The 27,887-nt window shown below is 43.2% G+C and overlaps 1 protein-coding gene across 8 annotated transcripts in view; it reads left to right on the plus strand.

The window, feature by feature from the left end:
• The window catches only part of LOC140478784 (TRAF2 and NCK-interacting protein kinase-like), a 245,463-nt gene that overhangs the window by 163,467 nt on the left and 54,109 nt on the right, over positions 1 to 27,887 (plus strand). For 2 of the 8 annotated variants that reach the window (XM_072572152.1, XM_072572155.1), the window contains exons 11-16: positions 1,294 to 1,360; positions 2,133 to 2,340; positions 14,674 to 14,790; positions 20,223 to 20,309; positions 22,406 to 22,597; positions 24,747 to 25,151. In XM_072572152.1, coding sequence (XP_072428253.1) covers positions 1,294 to 1,360; positions 2,133 to 2,340; positions 14,674 to 14,790; positions 20,223 to 20,309; positions 22,406 to 22,597; positions 24,747 to 25,151 — 1,076 coding nt within the window. The remainder of the gene's footprint in view (positions 1 to 1,293; positions 1,361 to 2,132; positions 2,341 to 14,673; positions 14,791 to 20,222; positions 20,310 to 22,405; positions 22,598 to 24,746; positions 25,152 to 27,887) is intronic. The other 6 variants (XM_072572156.1, XM_072572157.1, XM_072572158.1 and 3 more) reach the window with 4 other exon arrangements.

Genomic DNA, 27,887 nt, shown 5'->3' on the forward strand with positions numbered 1-27,887 from the left:
GCATGGCATATTGTGTGCAATTCTGGTCTCTCTCCTATCGGAAAGATGTTGTGAAACTTGAAAGGGTTCTGAAGAGATTTCCAAGAATGTTGCCAGGGTCAGAGGGTTTGAGCTATAGGGAGAGAATGAATAGTCTGGGGCTGTTTTCCCTGGAATGTTGGAGGCTGAAGGCTGACCTGATAGAGGTTTATAAAATCATGAGGGGCATGGATAGGATAAATAGACAAGGTTATTTCCCTGGATTGGAGGAGTCCAGAACGAGAGGGCATAGGTTTAGAATGAGAAATGAAAAATTTAAAAGGGACCTAAGGAGCAACCTTTTCACGCAGAGGGTGCTACATGTGATATGCTGCCAGAGGAAGCAGTGGTGGCTGGTACGATTACAACATTTAAAAGGCATCTGGATGGATTTATGAATAGGAAGGGTTTAGAGGGATATGGGCCAAGTGCTGGCAAATGGGATTAAATTAGTTTAGGATATCTGGTCAACATGGATGAGTTGGACCGAAGGGTCTGTTTCTGTGCAGTACATCTCCATGTCTCTTTGACTCTAGGTGAATGGGGTAACGTGCTTCCATTACAGACAGCTCTTTTCTTCTTTCTTTCCTCTTGGTGCCTCAAATCTTCACAGTGTCGCCAAATATTCAAGAATGTGACCACAGATTTACCCAGAAGTCTTTACATTGCCCCTTGCTCTCAATCCACTTAATACCCTTTATCAGGGGTGCATGCCTGGTTGGATTATTGATGGGATCTTATTGTCCTGTAATTATTTACATTACTATATCACTGTAAGCTCCTGCAGGCCCAATAAACCCCCTATATCTGTCACCACCATCAGCCCCCACAATTCTCATGATCTCTGTAATATTCCCCCAGCCTCTACCTCCAGTTTGCCCCAAATTATATTACTGCTTCTAATTCTGATAGACAAGAGACAATAGGTTGCAGGAGTAGGCCATTTGGCCCTCTAAACCAGCACCACCCAGCCTCTGATTTTCATGACTTGACCATTGATGGTCACATCTTCAGCTGCATAATGTGAAATATTCTCCCTAAACCATCTCACTCTCTAAATTCCTCTCCTTTAAGAGAGTTCCTTGAAAAATCTCTCGCTCTCGCTCAATTAATTTGTTTGGTCACTATTCCTTATTTCTTCTTATGTTCGCTCAGTCTCTGACCTTAATAGTGTTGTGTGAAGCATCTTGGAACACTTTTCTACATTAAAACTGTCACAGAAATATACAGTGTTGTAACCTAATATGACACATGACTTTTCTGTGATTACTACAGATGAGACAGAATACGAATACAGTGGGAGCGAGGAAGAGGAGGAAGATCATGAATTCGGAGAACCAAGGTAACTGAGCTTGAATCAAATGGAGGACTTGGGGGGGAGAGGGAAGGTGGGGAGGGGAGTGTGGAATTCTTTCTTCCCTCCAATTTGTTGACTTCAGTGTTGTTAATTGAAATGAAGACTGTAGAGATTTCAGTTGTCCTTGGTGTCTCCATGTATTAGTGGGGAATGCTGTTGTCTGAGTCCAAAGTTGGGTTTTATTTCCATTCAAGAGACTTGAGACTTTATCCAGAGCTGATAGTTCCATTGTGGCCATGAGGGAATGTTCCACTATTCGAGGTGTTTTAGATGCATTCGGTAACTGAGAATCTGTCTGCTCTGTTGAGTATACATAAAGCAACATGTGGCCATTATTTTGTAGAAGGACAAGAGAGTCTTAAAATCCTGGGGCCAATATTTATCCCTCAATCAATGTCACTGAAACAGATGATCTAGTCATTTTACCTCATCACTGCTTTTGAGAGCTTGCTCTGCATAAATTGGTGAATGGGTTTCCTCTATTACAAAATTGAGCACACTGTTGAAAATATTTTATTGGCTGTGAAGAGTTTAGGAACCTTCATAAAGTTCTTTCTGGGCACAAATATGACAGTGAAGTGCAACGAAGCCAATTTGTTGAACTTTGTTGTAATTGAGGTCAGGGATAGCTTCTCAGTTTTGAATCTCACCCCAATACTCTTCCCCAATCAAGCTGCAATGTTGAAGGTTCTCCAGGTCTCCTGATAATGCACAATCTAATGACTTCCCACCCCCTACCCCCACCTACGTCATCCAGTTCCATCGTGAACCTGCCTGGAGAATCCACCCTCCGCCGAGACTTCCTGCGCCTGCAATTGGCCAACAAGGAAAGGTCAGAGGCCATCAAGAGGCAACAGCTGCAGGAGCAGCAGCAGCGGGAAAATGAGGAGCACAAGCGCCAACTGCTGGCTGAGCGGCAGAAACGCATTGAGGAGCAGAAGGAGCAACGGCGGAGACTAGAAGAGGTAATAGGGCTCGGGATACGGTGAAGAACAGTCAGCCTTGACTGTGACTGGCACTAATTCTTTTTGCACATTTCTGTGGATGTGGATGGACACTCTAGGAAGCTGCCTGTACGGGTCTAGCACTGTGGGGCAGCTCATAAGATTACTCGTAGACATTTTGGTCTTGTGTTGCATCACTATAGTTTCAAGTCCAACCACATTTTTGGGCAACCATCCATACATTTTCATTTTGAAGCAGAGAGCATATTTATCCCTTCCAGTGGATGTAAAAGATTCAGTAGCACTGTTTTAAAGAGGAAGAAGACTCCTGCCCTCCCCACCCCCACACCGTGTTCTGAAGTCAATTTTCATCCCTCAATCAAGTTCACTGTCTAATCATTGTTATGTTGCTCTGTGAGGGAGCTTTCTGTTATGCACATTGACAGCCTCATTTCCTACAGTGCAACAGTGACTACATTTTGCAAATTTTCATACAGTCAGTGAAGTACTTTTGGATGGCATGAGGTTGAGAAAGTTGCTTTAGAAATGAGAATGCCTTTTCTTCTCAGAAGTAGTGTAAAAGCTGAAAGATACCATTTTGCTTGATTGTTATTCACTTAGAATCCTGACTGATCTGTACATTAGCTAGACCATTTGGTGACCATTAATAGCCTTTGCTGTCAAAACCTATCTATCCTAATTTTGACATTGTAAATTGATCCACAGCTTCAAAAACCATCTGGTAACGTGCTTTTTTTTTTAACCTGTTAATTTCATATGAAACACAAAAGTAGTGAGCCTGGAATGAGGGCAGTCAGCCCTCCGATCTCTTTGAGAGAGCTGTCCAATTAATCCGACAACTAATCCTTCCCTGTTATCCTGGAAAATGGTCCATTTTGAGGATTTATCCAATTAATGTGTGGAAGTAAATTTCTGAAACTGCTTCCAGCACCCTTTCAGTTACAGTGTTCCACATGATGCACTTGCTGCATTTTTTAAAAGGAATGCTCCTCCCGCTCTCTGATTCTTTTGTCAGTTATTTTTTAAAAAATAATTCGCAGGACATGGACATCACTGGCCAGCATTCATTATCCATTTCCAAATTGCCCTCCTGATAGTATCTTGTTAACATTCAGTGACTTGCTACAAGACGTTTTCACAGAGCAGTTAAGAGTCATCAATAATGCAGTGGGTCTGGAGTCACAAGTCAGCCAGACCAGGTAAGGATAGCAGATGTCCTTCCTGAAAGGCCATCACTCAATCAGGTGAGATTTTGGGATAACTTGGGAATTACATGTTCACCAGTACAGATGCCAACTATGCACTTCCGATTTATTTAATTATTCTCATGTATATCTCCCAGCAGCCATAAGGTAAATTAACTTGTGTCTAGTTTGACCACAGATGAGATGTTAAACTGAGGCCTCATCTGACTGCTTTGGTGGATGGAAAAGATCTCCTCAGGCTATTTTGTAGAGCAGGGAGGTTATCTCCAGTGTGCTGTCAAATATTTATCCCTTCAATATTGGTCCCTCAACCAGCATCACAAAAATCAAATAGCTGATCATTATAATACTGCTGCTTTCCAGAGACCAGCAGAGGCTGGATCATTGAATATATACAGGGCTAAGTTGGACAGATTTTGATCAGCAAGGGAGTTTAGGGTTATAGGAGATAGGGCTGGAAAGTGGAGTTAAAGCTACAATCAGATTACCCATAACATTTTTGAATAGTAAACACTCTTGATAGGCTTAATAGCATTGCTGTTATTAGGAGCTTGCTGTGTGCAAAATTGTTGGTTAAATGCTGAAGCATTTGAAGCGTACTTTATTGGCTGTAAAGTATTTTGAGATGCTTGGTGGTTGTGTGGAATGCTACACTATAAAAATGCACATCTTTGTTTGTGTTTCCATTAGGGCTCAGATTCTTTGGCCTGCTTTGTTCAGTAACAAAACCACTTTATTTCTTTATGTTACAACTTATGGGTGTTACAACTTATGGCTTTATACACCCCAATTAAATTTCCTCTTAAATCTTTCACTCTAAGAAGAGCAATCCCAGTTTCTCCACATCATTGAATGTCTTCCTGCCTGTTACCAGTTGATTAAATTTTTTTTTTCTCTTCAAATAATGTTTATTTTTTAGCCAAGGTATCCTGTTTATTGATTTCTGGTCTATTCTTCTCGTTTTACCCTTTGACATCCCCTCTCGCTGGTCAGCAATTCAGTGTTTCTTATAAAACGATGTGATTGAGTAGCAGTGTGAGGGGGCATTTGATGGAAATATAACCTTCTCTATTGACGTGTGTTTGGTAGTTTTGAATGTTGCTATTGTTTCTGAGTCTGGCAGGTTAGGGAAGAATGGCTCCTTCCTGTCTAGCTTTTGGTGCGAATATGACTGATTCTATGGAATGAATAGCTGACTCAGCAAGGACCAGAGTAAGGGAAGCTCATGTGCAAGAATAAACAATGTGAATAAGGTTGTGTCCTTATAGATTTCTCTACATCTCCTTGTATCAATGACATAGGATAAAGAAAAAGATCCAGGTCCATCCAACTCCAAGTTAATAGAAAATACAAGGCAGCCATTTAGCTTATCTAACTTGCCTTCTATCTGAGGGTTAATCTTATAGAAGTTTTTCAAATCATGAGGGACATGGTTAGGATGAACAACCAAGATCTTTTCCCCATGGTAGAGGAGTCCAAAACTAGAGGGTATATGTTTAAGGTGAGATGAGAGAGATTTAAAATGGACCTGAGGGGCAACATTTTCATGCAGAGAGTGGTGGTGCATGTATGGAATGAGCTATGGTGGAGGTGGTACAATGACAACATTTAAGAGGCATCAGGATGTGTATATGAATAGGCATGGTATAGAGGGATATGGGCCAAGTGCTGGCAAATGGAACTAGATTAGGTTGGGATATCTGGTCACAATGGATGAGTTGGACTGAAGAGTCTGTTTCTGTGCTGTACATGGCTATGACTCCATGACTCTGTGAGGGTATTGGATAATGTTGGATAGAAATAATAAGCAAGGGTATGGGGAGAAGGCAGGAGAATGCCAGCACGTAATGATATTCATCTGAAGAGTAGGTGCAGGCATGAGGACCTGAATAACCTCCTCCTGCACTGTAATAGCTCTTTGATTCTGTGATTCTATGAAGACATGATAATAGAGTTGTTAACTATTCATATTGTAGATTCAGAGGCTTGCACAGCACAGGAGAAGGCTATTTGGCTCATCTATTCTGCATTGACATTTTGAAGGCATTAGCCAATTAATCCCACTCAACCCCACTTGCCCCACTGAAAAACTTCCCTTTTAAAAATGTATCAAATTCCCTTTCAAAAGTTGCTGATGGTTTTATGTCCAGTGTCTTTTTAGATGGTGCATTCCAGACCATAGCGACTTGACACTTAAAAAAATGTTCTTGCACCTATTTGTTTTTTTGTCCACAACTTTAAATCTGTGTAGTCTTGTGACTGAACCTCCTGCCCATGGAAACAGATGCTATCCACCTTTATCATGATTTTTTTCAAGACTTTGAATGCATTTTATTTGATCTATTTAACCTCCTCTGCTCTTGGATCAACCATCCCAGCTTCAGCAATCACTCCACAGAATTAAAAACCACATCACTGGGACAATGTTGGCAAAACTCCCCACTGGCTCCAAAAGTTTGACTTCTGAAACTGCAGTGGGCAGAAATAGACACAGTATTTTAGCTTGGGCCCAGCCAGTAACATAACATTCAGCATAGATTATGCCAATCATTCACAATAATGAACCTATTACAACCCTGTTGTGTGTTGTTTAAGCCCCCACCAACATTTCTTTCCCCTTTCCATTCACCCCATACTCTTTTACAAAAAGTTTTAATGCCAAGAATGGGATGATTCTAATGACTGCTAACTGAGGCAGTATCTTGTTCTCCTATTCAGCTGCCCCATTTGATTTCTAATATTTACAATGAGACACTACATGTGGTGAAAGGAGGACCCTAAAGCTTTCAACAAATAGGTAAGGAATAAAAGGATGATTAAGGTCCAGTCAAAGGAAAAAGTGGGAAGTTGAGTGTTGACTCTGTGGAAATCGAAGAGGTGTTAAATGAACATTTCTCATTGGTTTTCACTCAGGAAAAGGAGAATATTGTAGAGGAGAAGAATGAGATATGAGATATTAGACTGGAAAGGATCGAGGTTAGTTACAAAGAGGTGTTATCAATTCTAGAAGGAATGAAAGTAGACAAGTCCTCTGGGCTGGATGGGATTTATCCAAGGATTCCCTGGGAAGCTTGGGAGGAGGTGCTGGAGCCTTTGGCTTTGATCTTTGAGTCATCATTGTCTACATGTTTAGTATCGCAGGACTGTGGGATTGCAAATGTTGTGCCCTTGTTCAAGAAGGGCAGTAGAGATGACCCAGGTAATTACAGGCCAGTTAGCCTTACTTCTGTTATAGGAAAGGTTTTGGGAAGGTTTATAAGAGATAGGATTTATAATCATCTAGCAAGCAACAATTTGATTGGATATAGTCAACATGGTTTCATCAGGGGCAGGTAGTGTCTCACAAACCTCATTGAGTTTTTTTGAGAAGGTGACCAAGCATGGAGATGAGGGTAGGGCAGTTGATGTGGCATACACAGACTTTAGTAAAGCCTTTGATAAGGTTCCACATGGTAGGCTGTTGGAGAAAATGCAGAGGGATGGGATTGAGGGAGATTTAGCAGTTTGGATTAGAAGCTGGCTTTCTGTAAGAAGGCAGCGAGTGGTGGTTGATGGGAAATATTCAGCCTGGAGTCCGGTTACTAGTGGTGTGCCACAACGATCTGTTCTGGGACCACCGCATAGGTGGATGGATTAGTAAATTTGCAGCTGACACTAAAGTCGGTGGAGTAGTGGACAGTGTGGAAGAATACTGCAGGTTGCAGGGGGACTTGGATAACCTGCAGAACTGGGCTGCGAGGTGTTCAATGCAGCTAAATGTGAGGTGATTCACTTTGTGAAGAATAACAAGAAGGCAGAGTACTGGGTCAATGGAAAGATTCTTGGTGGTGTGGATGTGCAGATGGATCTTGGAGTCCATGTACATAGATCCCTGAAAGTTGCCATCCAGGTTGATAGTGCTGTTAAGAAGGCATATGGTATGTTAGGTTTCATTGTTAGAAGGATTGAGTTCCGGAGGTACAATAACATGCTGCAACTATACAAAACGCTAGTGCGTCCACACTTGGAATATTGTATACAGTTCTGGTCACCATATTTCAGGAAAGATGTGGAAGGATTGGAAAAGGTGCAGAGGAGATTTACAGGGATGTTGCCTGGTCTGGAGGGAAGCTGTTATGAGGAAAGGCTGAGAGACTTGGGTCTGTTCTCATTGGAAAGAAGAAGGCTAAGAGGGGATTTGATAGAGACATAAAAGATAATCAGAGGATTAGATAGGGTAGACAGTGAAAGTCTTTTCCCTAGGATGATGACGTCAGCTTACACAAGGGGGCATAACTACAAATTGAGGGGTGATAGATTTAAGACAGATGTCAGAGGCAAATTCTTCACTCAGAGATGGTAAGGGTGTGGAATGCCCTACCTGCCAATGCAGTTAGCTCAGCTACATTAGGGAGATTGAAACAATCCTTGGATAAGCACATGGATGATGATGGGATAGTATAAGGGGACGAGCTGAGAATAGTTCACAGGTCGGCGCAACATTGAGGGCCGAAGGGCCTGTTCTGCGCTGTATTGTTCTATGTTCTATGTTAAGTTGAAGTGTTGGAAGTTATTCTTTTGGGACACGGTGAACACCACATTTAAACTATTGTACACTACTGCTTCCTCAATGTGAATCAGTTGGCTGGAGTGAAACTGCTGATCCAGAATCCATCCAACTTCCAGAGCTGAGGTGGGGCTGTGGTTAGGATGGGGGAGTTATTTGACTGTGAGTGAATACCAGTTTATCATATTACTGACTTGCTTCTTATGGAATCATACCATCCAGAGAATATCCCAGAAATCCTCACAACCCCTGAGTATCCCGCTGACTGGATAGACCCAACAGAGATGGTGACAGAACCAGAAACACTTAAGAAGGAACTGCCCTGGTAGTCCCAACATTGACTCTGGACCCTTGAAGTCTTATGGCATCAGGTCAAGCAAGGACAAAGAAAACTCCTGAGCTGATGAATCAGTACTCCTTCAGACTGAACACCACTTAGAGGAAGTTGCTGAGGGTGTTAAGGGCACAGATTATAGCCTGAGCAGGGGAGTTCACTGTCAGCAGCACTGCTTCCCACTGAGCAGGTCAAATCCTAAAGGACAGACTGCCAAACCAGACCTGCAGCAGCTGTTGAGTGAAGTAACAAGAGGGAAGGATGTACTTGACCTCATCCCCACTAAGCTCAAGGTCATGGATGCATCTGTCCATTGGTAAGAGTGACCACTACTTATTCCTTGTGGACACAAAGTCCCATCTTCATGCTGATGGTACATTCCATCACGTTTTGTGGCACTATCGCCTTGCTACATGAGACAGATATTGAACGGATCTAGCAACACAAAACTGGCCATAGCAGAAAAGTTATGGTTAACCAGCATTGCAACTTCATGCCTTGTGTGATTATTCCCATCAAGCTAAGAGATCATCCCTGGTTTAATAAAGAGTGCAGTAGTAGCACTAGGAATGGCTGAAATTGAGGCGCCAACCTGGTGCAATAATAAAACACGATGACTTGCATGCCAAATAACATATCCAGCAAATGGTCACAGGGCTAAGTGTTCCCACAATCAATGCTTCAAACTTAAGATCTGCAGTTGTACCACATCTAGTTTATCATGGTGGACAATTCAATAACTCAGTGGGGGGAGGGAGTTTCAAAATTATTGCCATCCTCAATGAATGAGGAGCCCAGCACATACGTGCAAAATACAAGGCTGAACTACAGAGGAACCTCAATTATCCAAACAAGATGGGTGGGCACTATTTCGTTCGAATAATTGATTATTCGGTTAATTGATTTCCTCTGGGGCTCGGAGTTTTCTGTGAAGTCTTCTCCCTGTTCAGGACACTAGGCAAAAGCACACTGCGTGCAAGATGCCACCCCCCCCCCCACCCCCGTCTGCACCCACCCCGTGCCTGCCCCCAACCCGTCCTTCCCCATCACTCCCATCCGCCCCCAATCCCGTCCTTCCCCATCACTCCCGTCTGCCCTCAACCCCGTCCTCCCCCGCCCGCCCCCAATAAAGTACGTCCCCAAGCCCGTCCGCTCCCATCCCACCCCCCTTGTCTGCCCCTAATCCCGCCTGTCCCCAAACCCTTCTGCTCCCAACCTGCCCCACCATCCGCCCCCTCGCCCCCCAAACCCGCTGCCCCAACCCCACACACCAATCCTTCCCCACCCACTGTCTGAACCCTCTGTTTGTGCCCCCCCCTCCATTAAGACTGCTGCTGCCTTTGTGGGTAAGTCTTCCATTAGCACGCACACACAGACAGGCACACACAACCTTTTGATAGGTTCCACCTCTGCCCTGTACTGGACAATGTTGGAGAGATTATCTGGCAAGGGGAGCGTTTAGGGTTCACCCCTGTGTAGAACTCCAGGGAAAGTGTTGGGGGAGAGAGAGAGGGCGGGTGGTCAGTCATTTGGAGACAGTGCCTGTTCTCGGCAGCACTTCACTGAGTCGAGTTTGTTTTTAATCATTGTACCTGTAAACAAAAGATGAGATCAGGGTTGAAACAGCTCTTTGATGTAACGTTTCTATCGGTACCTGGAAATCACCTTCGGATAATCCGTTATTTGGTAATTGATATTCGGATAATCGAGGTTCCTTTTGTAACAGTCGTTAGCCAGAAGTGACAAGTGAATCATCCATTTTAGCTCCCTCCAGAGGTTCCTAACTTGATTCACTCAGTGTGATATTTAACTGGATGAAGGCACTGGGTGCTGAAAAAGCTGTGACTGCTTGTAACATTCTATGCCGATGACTTGTGCTCCCTAGGCAAGCTGTTCTAGTACAATATGACACTGGCATCTACCCAGCAATATGGAAAATTGTTCAGTCCTGTCCACAAAAAGCAGGCAAATCCAACCTGGACAACTAATGCCCCATCAGACTATTCTTGGTCATCAGTGAATTAATCAAATTGCTCATTGGCAGTGTGATCAAGTGGCTCTGGCTCAAGAATAACCTGCTCACTGATGCTCAGTTCAGGTTCCTAGGACCATCCAGCTCCTGACCTCATTATGGTCTTGGCCTAAACAAGGATAAAAGAGCTGAATTCCAGAGGTGAGGTGAGAGTGACTGCCTTTGACACCAAGGCTGCATTTGACAGAGTGTGGCATCCAGGAGTCAAACAAAACTAAAATCAGTGGGAATTTGAGGGAAGCTCTTTGCTGGAATCATTCCTAGTACAAAATAAGCTGTCAATGCTTGATTAGATTCCCGACAGTGTAGAAACAGGCCCTTCAGCCCAACAAATCCAACTCTCCGAAGAGTAACCCACCAGGACTCATTACCCCACATTTACTCCTGACTAACTCCACCTAACACTATAGGCAATTTCGCGTGCCAATTCACTTAACCTGCACAGTTCATTGTGGGAGGAAACCAGAGCAAACCTGGTTAGACAAGGCCTAACCCTCCATCTTAAGGTCAAAATTGGGAATGTTCACTGATGATTGTGCAATGTTCAGCATCATTTGTGACTTCTCAGATGCTGAAGCAGTCCATGTGCAAATGCAGCAAGATCTGAACAATATCTGACTGATAAGTGGCAAATACCATTTGCACCACACAACAGCCAGACAATTACTGTCTCCAAAAGAGAAAATCCATTGCCCTTTAATATTCAATGGCATTATAATTGCTGCATCCTCCACGAATGCCTCCTTGAATGACCAGTTACTGCATGACTGGAAACACAAACAGGCTTGCAGTGAGCATTTCACCCCCTGACTCCCCCAGAGCCGGCCCACTGCCTACTCCCCACATGCTTAGATGAGTGAAGCTCCAACACCAGTCAAGAAGCTTAACACTGTTGAGGGGGAAGGAGCTTGCTTCATTGGCACCCCGTTCATCACCTTTCAGCATTCACTCACTCCATCACCGACGCACAGAAGCAACATTGTGTATCATTCCATGCAGCAACACATCTGGGCTCCTTTGACAGCACTTCCCAAGCTAGCACTTAGAAGGACAAGGACAGCAAATACATGGGAACATCACAACCTGCATATTCCCCTCCAAGCCACTCATAGAGTCATAGAGATGGACAGCATGGAAACAGAGCCTTCGGTCCAACCCGTCCATGCCGACCAGATATCCCAAATCAATCTAGTCCCATCTATCAGCACCTGACCCATATCCCTCCAAACCCTTCCTATTCATATACTTATCTAAATGCTTCTTAAATGTTGCAATTGTACCAGCCTCCCCCACTTCTTCTGGCAGCTCATTCCATACATGTACCACCCTCTGTGTGAAAAGGTTGCCCCGTAGATCTCTTTTATATCTTTCCCCTCTCACCCTAAACCTACGCCCTCTAATTCTGGCCTTTCCAACCCCAGGGAAAAGACTTTGCCTATTTACCCTATCCATACCACTCAGCATTTGACTTTGAAATATATCACTGTTCCTTCCATGATGCTGGTCAAAATCCTGGAATTCCTTCTACTACTTCTTCCTACTCCCTAGTCTTCCTCTTTTCTTATTCTTCCTACAACTGGTATTGTGGATCCAACTACATCACGAGATCTATAGCATTTTAAGGAGGCAGCTCAGCTCCACCTTCTCAAGGGTTACTAAGGGTGAATAATAAACACTGGCCCAACCAGCAATGCTCTCACCCATGAACAAATAAAAGGTCTACAACATAATGTTATATAGAATATTCAGCAGGCCTTTCATCTTAAATAGGTGAAAGTAAGGACTGCAGATGCTGGAGATTAGAGTCAAAGTTAGAGTGGTGCTGGAAAAGCACAGCAGGTCAGGAAGCTGACGAAGGGTCCTGCCCGAAACGTCAGTTTTCCTGCTCCTCAAATGCTGCCTGACCTGCTGTGCTTTTTCAGCATCACTCTAATCTTGACATTCATCTCAACTGTCCATGCTGGTGTTAAATGTTCCAGACAAAGGTCCTCCCTTTCAATCTCCCACAACTTGGCCAATCTTTCTACTCCCTTTTTCCCCTCAGTATTTGTCTCATTTCTTTTGGGAAGCATTGAGTCCCTTTCTTGAAACTGTGAATTCCTTTGTGGATTTACAAAGGAGGATTTCCCCATTCACCCAAAAACATTTAAAGTATCTTCAGTTTATGATTCAAATCCACTTGGAGAGAGCCTGGCTGTGAGCACTTTGTGTTAAGTTCTTGATATGCACATTATCTCAAATCAGATCAGCCCAGAAAGAGTCAATTCGGCTTATCACATTGATGTTTGCCTATTCATTCTCTCCCTGAGTACTCTTAAACTGCTAGGTGTGGCTCAGTGGTTGACACTGTTTCCTCACAGTGCCAGGGACCAAGGTTCGATTCTAGCCTTGGGTGACTATCTGTGTAGAGTTTGCATGTTCTCCCCATGTCTGTGTGAACTTCAGACAGGTGCTGTGGTTTTCTCCCACAGACCAAAGCTGTGCAGGCTATGGGGATTGGCCATGTCAAATTGAAAGTAGTATCCAAGGATATATAGGCTATTTGGATCAGTCATTGTAAATATGGGAATAATGGAGGGAGCTGGGTGGGATGCTCTTCAGAAAGTTGGTGCAAACTCAATGGGCTGATTGGCTTCTATCCACATTGTACAGATTCTATGACCCCATCTATAAACAAAATGTTCACAAATATCTCAACCTCACAAACGTACTGCATTGACACCAGCTGTTACTCAAGCTGCAACAACTGCGGACACTTCTTGTACATATAATTAATTAGGATATGGAAAACATTCTAGGTATTATACATGGCACAATCTATGCACTATTGTCTACCATTCCTCTATCAGATAGTAATGACTGCCACTACAAATAACCTGTAATACTTAAACAAAAATACACTAGCTCCTCATTTTCTCTTCTGTTGATGTAACTTAAATATTGGGAAGTTAGCTGAATGTTTTACTTCCTCTTATTTTAAAAAAAAACTTTTAAAGTTCCAGTTTCTTATGCTAACTCCTCTATGAAAAAGGGAACTGACTGGTTTTCATGCACCAGTTGGGGCTGAGTGGCCTATTTCCGTGCTGTAGGACTCTATGACTCTAACTCACCAATACTCACCAATCAATCAACTCACTGGCTTCCCACTCTTTCCAGGTTCCATTTAATTTGTCAGTTCTAAAGGTGAGAGTAACTGTTCAGGTCTTTGAAAAAAATGTGAAGTTCCAGCCTTAACAAATTCTTATTGAGCTTTTAGCAGTGTTAGTTGACCTCATCGAGACGACAACCCCCCACCTAGTCATTATCGCCAGCAGCAGGATAGCCTTGAAATTGACACACAGACAGTGCCCCATACCTCCACTGCCAATAGTGCATGGCACCATTAATACAGTCCATAATGTCTGCTCTTTGATTCACAGTTGGATCGTCTGGGAAATTCCCATGTTTCACCCTCCATAAATGTGAGTTCATTTAAATTCACGTTGTCCCATATCCTAACCTGTATCTAGGCCCATTCACCCATTATCTCCAGTTCTCAGTAATCTATGTTTGCACCCAGACCAGCAATAGCTCCATTTTAAAGCTGTTCTTATTTGAAAAGTCCTCCATGGCTTCCCCACCTTGCTTCCAGTCTCTGTTATTTCCTCCAGCCCCAAAATTTTCCAAGATTTCTGCTCTCCTCCAGTTTTGCTTCCTTTTCTACCTCCAATTCTGAATCATTGCACCAGTGGAGATTGTACATTCACATCCCTAAACCTGAAACTCCAGGATTCCAACTCTAAACTTGTTCCCTAACCTCCTTTAAAACATTTCTTAAAACCTGCATCATTCAAAAAAAATGTTAACATCTCCTTGTCGGTTGCTGTATGTGGCTCAGTGTTCAATTTTGTTTAATAATATTTGATGCCAAATCTTTGGGACATTTTCCTTTGTTGAAGAAGCTACTTAACTACAGGATGTTGCTGTTCTAAGTATCTCCCACAACAAATCATCTTGGGGGGTCCATCATCTTCCAAATTCTGTCTGTTGGCTTACAGATGTTTTTACTCCTGTCTTGTGTTGGGAAGGAGGAGAGTAGCCACAGGGAGGCACTTTGACCCTGAGGATAGTGAGGGTGGAGTGGGAGGGGAAATATGAAGAATAATTAGTCAGATTTAACACTTTTTGCTCTCATCATCCCATTTTCTCTCACTCTACATTACTCTGGCACTTGCAGCAACAAAGGAGAGACCGGGAGCACCGGAAACAGCAGGAGAGGGAGCAGAGGAGAAGATATGAGGAGATGGAGAGACTCCAGAGAGAGGAGGAGAGACGTCTGGCTGAACGGGAGCAGGTAAGCACAGTGTCTTTAGGTAGCTGGATTTAAAACATGTTGTTCAAGGATGGATGTAGGGTCTTGGGGAATGTAATGCCCTGTAACACCACTTACATCTCAGTGTCTCCTCCTGTGTTTTCTCTGTGCCCTTTCCTAATCCAATGGTCCTCATGGCAGCCATTGTTACCCAGTGCATTCTGGAACCAATATCGAGGTCTAACACTGGACAGGTCTACATTGCACTTTCTTGTTAGTCATGGAGACAATGTAACAGGGGGAGAAGTGGGTGGGGAATGGATGTAATGACACTGCCCCACTCTCACCCAAATCACCGACCTGATAGGGAGAATTGTCAGCATTTTCCCATCACTCAATGGCCAAGTATATTCCTAAATTTGGTTCTTAATTTCTTCTGAGGCCATAGGCATCACTTACAAGGCTGGCATCAATTGCCCATCCCTAGGTGCACCTTGAAATGGTGATAGTAGCATCGCAAATGGGTTATGCTTCAAAGAGCATTAAGAGTTCACCATGTTGGTGTAGGACTAGAGTGACATAATGGGACAGAATCGGTGGGGTTTGTAACAGTAATCCGACAGCTTCATTGCCATTTTTTACCAAAACTGTTTTTTTAAGAACTGGATTTGAATTGGAATTCTCTGGAATATAAATATGGTAAGATGACTGGTCTATTATACTGACCCCCAGGCTGGCTTGCATTTTTCAACATTATCCTGATTCAGCACCCTCCCTCTCCCCAGTGGTACTGGCTGGAAGTGCAGCAAGGCAATGCTTTCAGCCTTGGGCAAAGGGCTGAGGTGGAAGCCACCCTGAGATTTTGTACGACAACAATCCTGATTCCTTCAGCCCCACTTCTCTGTTCCCCCTGTTGAAATTGCTTTGAGGGAAAAAGAATCAGGGTTTCAAACTTGTTATAAGAACAGGAGATCATTCAGCCTCTCAAACTGTCTCAACAATTTACTGAGGCCACATTGGTCTCTGCATTTCAACTCCATTTACCTGTATTTGGAACACGATCAGCGGTCTGGAAATTGATCTGCAGATCCCTTCGTTTTTTATTTTGGACAAGAACGCTGCAGATTTGCTCTGTGTCTTGTGTGAACAAACTCTTCCTCACAATCGGAAAAGAGAAAATTTCTTTGGATACAATAATCTCAAACACCTACTTTTAATCACCTCTTCGCCTTTTTACACATTAGCGAATACAACTATACAACCAGAGGTGGCCAAATCATGATAGGACTGAACAGAATGGATAGTGAGATTCTACTCCTATAGAGTCACAGAGCCATACAGTGTGGAAACAGACCCTTTGGTTCAACTAGTCTGCACCAATCACGTTCCTAAACCAAACTAGTCGCACCTGCTTGCATTTGGCCCATATCATTCCAAATCTTTCCTACTCATTTATTTATCCAAATGCCTTTTAAATGTTGTAACTGTACCCACATCCACCACTTACTCTGGCAGTTCCTTCCACGTACAAACCACTCTCTTCGTGTCCTTTTTAAATTTTTCTCCTCTCACCTTAAATGTATATTTCCAAGTCCTGAACCTCCCCACCCTCAGGAAAAGACCCTTGCTATTCACTTTATCTATGCCCCTCATGATTTTACAAACCTCTATAAGGTCACCCCTCAACCTCCTACACTCCAGTTAAAAAAAGTCCCAGCCTATCCAACCTCTTTTGTGATTATGGATATTAGAAATATCTCTGCTTGAAAACAAGAACCAGAAGCATTGATCGAAAGTGACTGACAAAGAAACCAATGGCAATATCAGAAAGAAAAACAGTAAGCAGTTAAATCAGGAATGTATTGCCGGAGAAGGTAGGATTCAAAAAGGAGACTCGAGGAGAAAGAATTATAGGGCTGTAGGCAAACGGAAGGAAGTGACACCGAGTTGAGAAGCTCTTGCAGAGTTCTGGAACAGAGGTGATGGACTGAATGACCTCTTTCTGTGCTGCTCCCCTTCTGTGATTCACAACTTAACCATTTTGGCTCTGACATTGTTCTGCTGAATCTGTGCTGTGGCCGCACCGAGCCTGTCGAATGGCACCCAAAATACATTGACTTCAGATCAGGCCTCTCTGTGAAAGAAAGAATCAGTTCAAAAATTGCAGGAGAAATATTTATTCGTTTTTTAAAAAAAATACTTCTCTTCCTGTTCAGAGAAGCTGTAATTTGCATGCCTTTCCCACTCATGCTTCCTATGGAGGCTTGAAGGTTGAGGGTGGGTATTAGTGGGAGTGACACTGAGCTGTGCAGCTCTCAAGGGGCTGAGGATTGGAATTGCTCTGACAGCTTATACAAAAGAATGAGTCATTGAGACTTGAAGTCCAGTGAGATATTGCAGGGAGTTACTCAATAACTGACACATTTGATTGCTTCCTGAGGTGAAGGGGTTGTCTTACGAGGAGAGATTGAGTAGACTGGGGCTATATTCCCTGAAGTTCTGAAGAATGAGAGGTCATATACATTATAATGTATACTATTCTACAAAGGTTTGACAGGGTAGCTGCTGAAAGGCTGTTTTCCTCAGGTTATACAGTTAAAACACAAGGACACAGCTTGATGATAAGGAAGTCAGCCATCTTGGACAAAGTTGATGTGAAATTTTGTCGTGCAGTAGGCTGAGAATCTTAAAAATGTTCTGCCCGAGTGAGTCTTTTTGAGTATGATCAAGACTGATATTTATACATTTTTGGGCACTAAATAATTGAAGGAATACAGGGATAATGAATATAGGGTGGAGGTACAAAATTAGCCTTCATCATATTGAATGGCAGAGCAGGCTTGAGGAATTAGAAGGTTTACTTCTGCTCCTATTTCTAACATTTTTAGGATTTCATGAGTGTGGGCTACCTATTATTAAGAGGCCACTTCTTTATTTTTTCGTGGGATGGGGCATCACTGATGAGGCCAAAATTTGCTGTCCACTTTTTAATCTCCCTTGAAATGAGTGTCTTGCTAGGGCCATTTCAGAGGACAGTTAAAAGTCAGCCACATTAATGTGGGTTTGGTAGGCCCGACCTGGTGAGGACAGCAGATTTTTTTTCCCCGAAGGGCATTAATGAACCAGATCAGTTCTAGCAACAATTGATATAGCTTTGTGGTCATCAGTTTTCAATTCCAGATTTATTAATTGAATTTGAATTCCACCAGTCGCTGTGGTAAGATTTGAAACTACATTTCCAAAGAATTAGCCTGAGCCCCTTAACATTATCACTATGCCACTAGCTCTTCATATGACCTCCCATCACTATGACTACAGTTCCTGCCACCTTCTGGCACTTAAATCTGTAGTATACCTTTGCCCTCACAAAATCAATTGGCAAAAAACCATTCACAGCTAAAGCAAAATCAAAGACATTTTACTGTGCAATCTTTGTCCTCCTGTCCTATTGTCCAATAATCGTGATCCCATTCATGTTAGAGCTGAAACAATAAGCTCCAACATGCTGCGTAACAGCAAAGGGACGTCAAGCAGAGTACTCATCCCACCTTCACAACACTTGGTCTCCATTTTGAAATGGCCAATGACGGATGACCTACTCCTGTGGGTTTCACAATAAAAACACAATTGCTAGCCCCCACCCAAACATATTGACTTTGTAGCTTTTAAGAAGTCCACCCCATGCATTCACCCTGCCTCCTCCCCTTATCATTTGAAAAGTTCCACTGTCACGCGATAATTGATTCAGCAGCTTCATAGCAACACAAAAAACCTGAAACCTGTAAGCTTTACACTCGCTATAACTTACCCAAGCTCCTCAAACATCACCTTCCAAATTCACAACCCTAGTATGTCAATCCTCATGTCATGCTGAGCTATGACAGTGGAAACGAGCAGCCTCTTCAGGACTTTGTTGGACAATTCTTGTTGAATAATTCTTGATTGTCAGAATTTTTTACCCATCTGACTCCAAAACCAATCAACAAAACTATTATTAAAAATGCAAAATGGAAAATTGCAAATCTTTTCAAAGCTACCTACAATTTTGCTTAATTGTGAGTTGCATCCAAGAGACCAACTGACAGTTTCTTAAGGATTGGCAACTCAATCTGTGCTGCACATCAGCAGCACTTTTTGTGCTTTGGGTCAGTGATGATGTTTGGTCAGATTTGGATTTGACTCTTGTCCCTTGCCCCAGTTCTCTCTGTCTCCTTTAACCCTGAGCTCAGTTCATTCTCTTTGGAGCCACAATTCCCAAATTACTGTGGGAGCTATTGCTGCTCCCACAGACTTCTTTCTGAAATGTATTTAATGTCTTTCAGTGCAATCAAATTTCATGGATTAATTTCTGCTCATTATGTCTGTTGCTCTTTATTCTTTAAAACTTGCTAAAAAAAATCCTGTTCTTAAAACAAAAGTGTTGCTCTTTGAAAGGATGACTGAAAGCTGAATCAGATTGAACTGAACGTGATCAAAAACTCAGAGCAGGGCTCTGTAATGAAATTGTTGTTGAATTTCAGAAGGTAATGACAACACTAAATTCATTCCCTGTGTGAGAAGAAAAGTGGTTAAAACCCATTCATATACAGAGCTCACTCTCCTGCCACTTTTGTTATCCTTTGGAATTAATTGGTGTCCAAACCCCAACTTCAATAATGGTTTTAGTTTCCATTATGGAGGTTACTGAAGTATCCAATGAAGAGAAAAATGAGTTTGGCCAAGTGTTGGATGGAACATGGAACTGGTTGAGCTCACTGGTCCAAGGGCGTCTCCTACAGGCCAACAGTGGAACAACACAGGCTACCACTAGCAATACACAACCAGCCCACATTCTTAGCTGCAGGAACAATCTGTGCCCCCTCAAGAAAAGTTAGGCAAACCTTGTAGCCCAGACTTCCAGCAGATCCCACTGGTCAGAAGACCCGCAGAATTTGCAAACCTAAACCTGCAACTGTGGTGGGCATCCCTTTTATTTTTGGCTGGTGAGATCCAACATTTATTTCTGAAAAGTAAATGGTGAGCTACCTTTGTGGACACAGCTGAGTGGCTTGTGAGGCCATTTCAGAGTTAACCTTATTGCTGTGAATCTGGAGTTACATTTAGGCCAGACCTGGTAAGGATGTCAGATTTCCTTCAACATAATTTTACACAACCATGATCCAACAACTTGCTTAGTTATCATTGCTGATATTAACTTGGGATTCCCTATTTATTTAATTGATGACATTTAATTTCCCAGGTGCAATGGTGAGATTTGAACTCATGACTATAGATTATTAGGTCAGGCCTCTGAACTGTAAGTCCAGAAACAGAACTACTGTATGTCTCAGTTCAGTTTGGTTCAAGCTTCTTGAATCTCAGGCATTCCTGTCTCCTTCTCCTCCTTTTCGGAAATCATTCCTGTTTTCTCTTTTTTTCTCTCTCTCTCTCCTTTCGTCTCTGTCTCTCCAAATCTCTCTCCTCAACGTCTGCAGGAGTACATAAGGCGGCAGTTAGAGGAAGAACAGAGGCAGTTAGAGATCTTGCAACAACAACTTCTGCAGGAGCAGGCTCTCCTACTGGTAATGCACCAATATTATTGACCTGGAACCAAAGCTTGCCTAGCCCCTTATTCACAATCCCACCTCCAATTTCCTCCCTTGTTCATGTTGTTCCCTCATTGTGCATTGTATATTTGCCTGAGAAAAAGTTTACAAACCTATGGTGATCCATCATAAACTCAACTAGCTTCTTTGATGAGTTTTATAAAAGAGCAGGAATGAAATGTTGAATTTAATTCTACTAGATCATTCCAAGTAACTGTGTTGCATTGTTTCAAAATATCTGGCTATTTTAATAGGACTGCTGTCTCTTCCTCTTCTTTTTTTCCCTCCCTCCCTCCCTCCATTCCTAATTCCATTCCATTCCAGTCCTGTGAATGTTTGGTGAGGGCAATATCGAGTGAGCTTTACTTTCATTTTGAAAGCATAAAGGAAGCTTTACTCTGTGTCTGAATCCATGTTGGACTTAACTTGGAAGTGTTTTATGGGGGCAGTTTTGAGGGAGCTTTATGCTGTATCTCAACCATGCTGTACCTATCCTGGGAATGTTTGACGTGGACACCATTGAGGCTGCTTTGCTTTCAGTTTAAAAGAGAAGAGGGAGTTTTGCTCTGAATCTAACCCTGTGCTATACCTGTCCAAGGTGAGTTTCATGTGGACTGTTTAGACAATGGAGAATTCTTTGGATTTCCTTTTGTCTTCCATTCTGCCAGAACATTATAATTTGAGCATGTAATTATTAACCTGTAACAGCTGAGAAACAATATACAGGAGTGAGAAACTCATCAACCCATTATAATAGATATGGACAGTTTCAATGCATTTACTGAACTGTACAGTTTGCTACTGATCTGAGAGTTTATTCTGGTCAAACATAACAGCTTGCACTCTCTGAAACTCTACTCCAAGTAAGGGATTAATAAATATTAAGTCTTAATTCCTTTTGGATTTTGTAACCAGGATTGTGCTTTTCCACCCTGGTTTCCACCCTTCACCTCAACCTCTCCTCACTAAAACCCTGAGCCACATTGACATTGCCTCGTTTGGCCGCCCAAACCTCACCAGACATTAACTCCATCAGTACACACCCTGACCCTGCATCCTAGCCCTGGTGCTTATCAACTTGCACCGATTTCCCATTACCTCGACTCTCCCAGTGCATTCAGAACCCAAAATCATACAACAGCAGTTAAAGGAACCAACTCACCACCAGCATTTTGAGGGCAATTGGGGATGGCCATATCAGAAGCAGGAATATATATTAAATCAAGCCGTCTCCTCTCCCTCCAGCCAGCTCCAACTGATATACCAAGTCGCATCCTATAGGCTTATATCATGTCCTTCTCCCCCAATCTCTAATTAACTGTAGAACCATGCCTGTCTTGAATCTCAACTGTGGAACTCTTCCTTAAGCTTGTTCCCTGTCAGTTCATCAAAGGCATCCTCTAAACCAGCCTTGTTAACTGAGGCAGCTTGAGCCAATTTGCTTTATGGTAGCTGCTTCCTCTGCAGACAGTCTTGACTAGCGGAGAGCAGAGGTTGTACTCCAAATTCCAGGTCGTCTTGCAACCAAGTGCTTGCGTCCTGAGTACAAGCCAAGAAAGCACTCCCAGCATGTAGGACAAACCGAACTAACATTTGGAACTGGATGAGCAGGGTACGCATTCATGATCCTAGACTCTTATCCTATTATTCCCTCCAGGGCTTAATTTTGTTCTCCATAATACTTTCAAACTCCAATTGAGAGGCATGTGGATTATTGCAACTTTTATTGAGTTTAATGAGATTTCATGCCATTGTCTTGCATTAGTTCAAGCTAATGAACATCCTGAGAAATTTCAACTGACTATTTAAGATGACAGTTTGCAAAAGGAATAGAAAAAGATAGAATTCATTTCATATGGCCCTAAATGTGTTTGTACCTGCATTTGTTGGAATGACAAATGCAAATGTGATCTGGGCTTGAATGTAGTTCCGAATAGATTAGATTAAATTCTCACACTGAGTGAAATGATTCTTAACCTTGATCATTGTGGGATTAGTCCTTCCGCCAGTTGTCACTACCAAACACGGTGAAGGTTTTATACACTCTCTTCTGTTTGGTCTCCGACTGAAAGGAGTACAAGCGAAAGCAGCTGGAAGAACAGCGTCAGGCGGAACGACTACAACGACAATTGCAGCAGGAACGGGCTTATCTGGTGTCTCTCCAGCAGCAGCAACAGCTGGAGCCAAGATCTGGTGAGAAGAAGGCACTTTATCACTACAAGGACAGTATGAACCCAACGGAGAAGCCAGCCTGGGCCAAGGAGGTAGGTAGTCTCATTGTTATCTCCGGGATTGATTTGCACTGTCACTTTGTGTCTGTGCTACCATTGAACAGAATGGGAATTGGTGTTGATTAGGTTGTTAAACTGTGAGCCAATTGGTTCCTTTCATTTCCTTAGCTGAGAGGGTCTTGTGGAGAGACTTGACCCTGTAATGGTTGCTGAACATAAAAGATACAATCCAACATCATATGCTGCACTAGACCAGGAGCCACTAGACTGAGTTACACAGTGTGACAATGTTTGACTATCCTTTTGGGGAAGTTAGTCAACGTTGACTGCCTTCTCTGAATGTTTTGCCCCAGTGATGCTCACTTTCAATATCTCTCTTGCTCTCCCTCACTTTTTCTTGCTCTTGCTTTCTCTCTCTTGCTCTTTCTTTTGTTTTCTCTCTTTCTCCCTCTCTCTCTTTCTTGCTTTTTCTCTCGCTTTCTCTATTGCTCCTTTCTTTCTCTTTCCTTCTTCCTCTCTCTTTCACCCTGTTGCCTCCTTCCCTCTCCTCCCCGCCCCCTCACTCTTCCTCCTCACCACCCCCTTCCTTACTCCAAACCACTATCTTCTCCTTCCTCCCTCCACATCTTAAATGTCCCTTGATTCTTCTACTCTCCCTCTCTTCCTCAACTCCTCTCTCTCTCTCTCTCTTTTATCTTCCCATCATTGTGCTTTTGCAGACATGTGTACACACAACCAACAAAGGACCTCCTAGGCCTGTGGTAGACCTACTTATTAGGCTGAGGTGGAATTTGTGTCCACTCCACACCTGCAACTCAAGAATTGAAACCTCCTGCAGTTTATTCAGTAGGTCCCTCAGTCATTCAGTCTGGGCTGCTTCAGGTGATACCAGTAGGCACAGTGTTTGGGAACTCAAACTGTGTTAAGCAGCTTGGATTTGGGACATTAAATTTAACCAGAGACTCTGCCTCTAATCTTCGTCCCATACCCTTTGCTGGATTGACAGGGATATCCTCATTGTTAAATAGCCCACGAGCACCATGAGGAAAAGGTAGCAATGAGAAAGAAAAGAAAATGTCCTCAAAATGTTTTGATTGAGAAGGTCAATATGTCTTTACAATTTATTACAGTTGCCAGAATGTTGTAGAGAGTTATCAGAATTCCTGTCCCCTGTGGATTCAACATAAAACTAATTCAATATAACCCTGAAGATCACATGACCTCCAACAGTCCACACCCTCCCAGCATTAGTTGCTTCACATGTCAATCATCTACCTGTCCACACCATCAGAAAGCAAAAAAGATACTTCCTTATCCTTATGGATAATTTTGACTGTGAGAGTTAAGTGGGCATTTCCTGATTTCAAATATTCAGAGTTCAAAGAGGCTTTTTGTCCCCAATATGTTACATATTTTTAGCGCCCATTTACTCTTGCATTTAGTCTTCAATTTATGCAACCTCCAGTTGTCCTGGAGTGTTTGACATCTTTCCTGGAATTTGGGGAAGGAGAACGATATTTCTTCAAAGGGTGAATCCACTAATCTGAATGTACACTTTGCCTATTCAGGAAGGATGGCGGGTCTTTGCTAAGGGTGGGGAATTTCAGTCGGAAATGGCTGGATGATCACTTGGAGTTGAGGTACAGAGCAGCTATGATCTGATGGAATTGTAGAACATGTTGGAGGGACTGAATGACCCACCATCCTCAACTGTTTTTTAACCATGTGAGTCCAACATACAGCCTCTGAATACTTGCTCTGACTGATTTGGACTGTAATGTGGGCAAGTTTCTGGCTGCTGCAGCCCCACTCCCACAGGCTACCAGTATTTGAACCAATCAGTATGGTGGCTACAGAATGTGGACATTTCAAGACTGAGATTGTTTTTTTGTTGGGAAAGGGTAGAGTGGATTATGAAGTCAAGGCTGATAAATGAGGTACCGATCAGTCATGATCCAAATAGATCATGGAATCAGGATTGAGAATTGAATTGCCTCCTGTTGCTCCAATGCTGGGAGAGACATATTTCTTACACACTATATAAGCCCTCTTTTTTATTGATGTCAGCTGTCTGGCCAACGTGAAACATATGGATGCTCATTCTAATGTCACTCTGGTTTCTATCCCAGGTAGGTTTGAGCTTTTTGTTTTTGAACAAATAATTCTGTCATCCAAACCCCAGGTACAGAAGCGATCGCTCAGTAATTCTCCTCGACGCCCACCCAAAGGAGTGACTGCCACTAAGTGGCCATCGTTCAGTGACATCACCAATCAGCAGCCTGCTCACCATTTGGCCCCGCATCCCAGTTCTGGACAACACCTTGTGATTCCCAGTTTTCTCGCCTCTCCTCTCGTCAATGGAAAAGGCTCACGCCGAGCCCTGACCGTACTGGACTCGGATCAAGCAGGTCCAGCAGGAACGTCCCCTCCCCAGGCCCAAGCAAAGGCTAAGAAGAAATCACGCGCCTACAAAGCCACCCCAGACCAGGCCAGGCAGGCACGACCACGGCTACGGTCACAGACCCAGCAACAACTGTCACTGGAGGCAACCTTTGAGTTTGGACGCAATGTCATGGTGAAGAAACATGTAAAGGCCACCTCTGCAAAACCACGAGGGTGTTCAGATGAATACATCTTTACAATTGGTTATGGTGGAGTAATTAAGAAAAAGAAAAGGAAGCCAGTAGATAAAACTGCAAGGCCCCTAGATTACAGATTCACCATGAAACCTGGTGGGGTGGTAGAGAAAGTTCCAATTACTCCTGAGATAAGGGTGGACCCTGATTATGATAGACCGATCTCTGAAGAAGGAACATCCAATGAAACAGAGAGCATGCCTATACCAATTCCTCACCATGGTTCTCTCTCCTCGATATCTCCTTGTAGCTTGTCTCCAGATTCCCCTGAGGACTTTCTGTCTTGTTCTTCCCCAGCCTCTTTCTTGTCAGATCTCAAAAGATTGCCCTCACAGAATTTGATGGTCCCTCAGCCCACCTGTATGCTCTTTTTGAAAAAGATGGCCAGTGCCCCAAATCTTGCTGATCCCCACCCCTCTTCCATCATCCCTTTTGCTCTCTCTAACCGCCCACGTGCTGGCTCTGCCGAATTTCACACCATTCGCAACGCCCCTTTTGAGTCTCCCTCACCCCTCTGTCCCCTGGAGCACAATACATCCTCAGGCCTTCTTTCTGTCTCTCTCGACCACTTGCCAGGCTGTGCCCATTCCCACAGCTACTACGCCCAGTACAGCACACTCATGGGTTCTCCTACACCGTCCTCCTCAGAGAAATTGCCACCCACTTTCCCGCATAGTACTCCCCAGAGACAGGGACAATCAGACAGCTCAACACTCTCTCCGGAAACTGAAGACCTCACGATCAGATTGTGCCACACTCCAATTTTGAGATTGGAAATTGAGCCAGACAATGATCAAAAATGGAGGGAAAATAACCTTAGCCTCCAATCAGCAGACAGCCCAACACATGAAAATTGGTGTTTCTCCCCTCAAACTCCAGAAACCGACCCAGGGTTCCCTCTCTCTTTGTCTTGCCCTGAGAGTAGTCTCAGGCAAATGCAGGTTACTGAATTTCCTAAATGGTGCCGTTCAGCTTCTGATGCCGGTGAATTGAAAGTTCCACCACGCTGCCACCAGAGGTCTCACATTGCTGGACAAAGGAGGGGTCTGCAGTCTGTCAGTCCATGTGAATGTTCACTGTCTGGTTCACCAAAATAATGTGCCTTATTGTCGATGCACTAATCTCCATAAGGGTGTCCTGAGTCGTTTCATCACAGTTCCTGTAACAGTCCAGAAACTGCAGGTACTGGAAATCCAAAACAAAACAAAACTGCTGGAAAAGCTCAGCAGGTCTGGCAGCATCGGTGGAGAGAAATCAAAGTTAACTTTCAGGACTAGTTACCCTTCTTCAGAACTGAAGAACTGGGGTTCTGAAGAAGTCACTAGATCCAAAATGTTAATGCTGCTTTCTCTCCAATAGTGATGTCAGACCTGCTGAGTTTCCCCAGCAATTTTTGTTCTTGTTTCACTCTTTTCCAGGCCTACACTCTTCTGAGCACCAGTTCAATTGCTTGGGGAGCTTAGCTTGGAGTGGAGTCTGTCCCATCTCGGCTGGCTGGCTGGTTTGAATTGTAAAGGGATTCAGACAGCATAGGTTCAATTCCCATACTGCGTAAGGTCCACCTTCTCAAACCTTGCCTGAGGTATGCTGACCTTCAAGTTAAATTCATCTCCAGTCACCTCACCCTAATGAGAGAGCAGCCTATGGCCCTCTAGTAGTACAGTGACTCTTACTTTACATTCTGACCATCATATTTGTTTAACTGGGGGATATGTGCTCTTGAAATTTGCATTAGACATCTTTTCGCAGGACTTTTGTCAATCTCAATCTAAGTCATTCAGTGAGATATCAAACCAAGACCCCTTTCTTTGTTGGTAGAGTTTATTAACCACTCAATTTTTTTTTCAAAGTGACCTGCTCAGGGATGTTATTACATATCTTTAGAGCACATGAGACTTGAACCCAGGCTTTCTGGCTCAGAAATCTGCACGCTGTCACTGCTCAATCTTAGATATTGTCCAACCAACCTGCTCAGAGATGGTAAACTCCTCTGGAGCAGGTGGGACTTGTACCCAGGCCTCCTAGTCCAGAATAAGAGACACTACCGCTGCTCCACAAGTACCCGACTACTCAATCTTACAATTCCTTCCACACACTAATTCCACCTGCTTCCCCCTTTATATCTACTCGGTCAATTTATTAATCAATGAACATCAATAACCTGCCGAACTTGCTATATTAACTGTCAAACACAAATCTCCTCTAGATTTCTCAAGAGAGGAAACATTTCTTAAGATCATAGAAGAAGCCCCTGTGCACTGATCCATCTGCTCTGTAGTCAACACGTTGGGACAGCATTGCTGGAAATGTTTAATAACAAGAGATTGTAGATGTCCAAGACAACGCCTATCAATTGCTTCAAAATATCATGTGGATGTATTCAACAGAAATATGGCATCTGAAAATTAGTAGACAATGGAACTGAGCAAACAAAATTTGCAATCTGGCATTATACCTTTAAAATCTAATCGGATTTCCCATCTTTTGGCTTTCTTGTCTAGTAATAACAGGAGCTGTTTAAAGGACAACAATTGTCCTTACAACCTAATAGAGATTATGTGTTGTTACTCTTACTACATCACTCTTTGTAATCAACTAAGCCCCAAACTGGTCTTTCCAGCCAAAGTCACTGGATATTACAATTGTGCATTCTCCTCTCCCTACCCCTCTTGAGACCAAGGCTCTGA

Source organism: Chiloscyllium punctatum, chromosome 6 (genome assembly GCF_047496795.1).
Source record: "Chiloscyllium punctatum isolate Juve2018m chromosome 6, sChiPun1.3, whole genome shotgun sequence".
Lineage (NCBI taxonomy): Eukaryota > Metazoa > Chordata > Chondrichthyes > Orectolobiformes > Hemiscylliidae > Chiloscyllium > Chiloscyllium punctatum.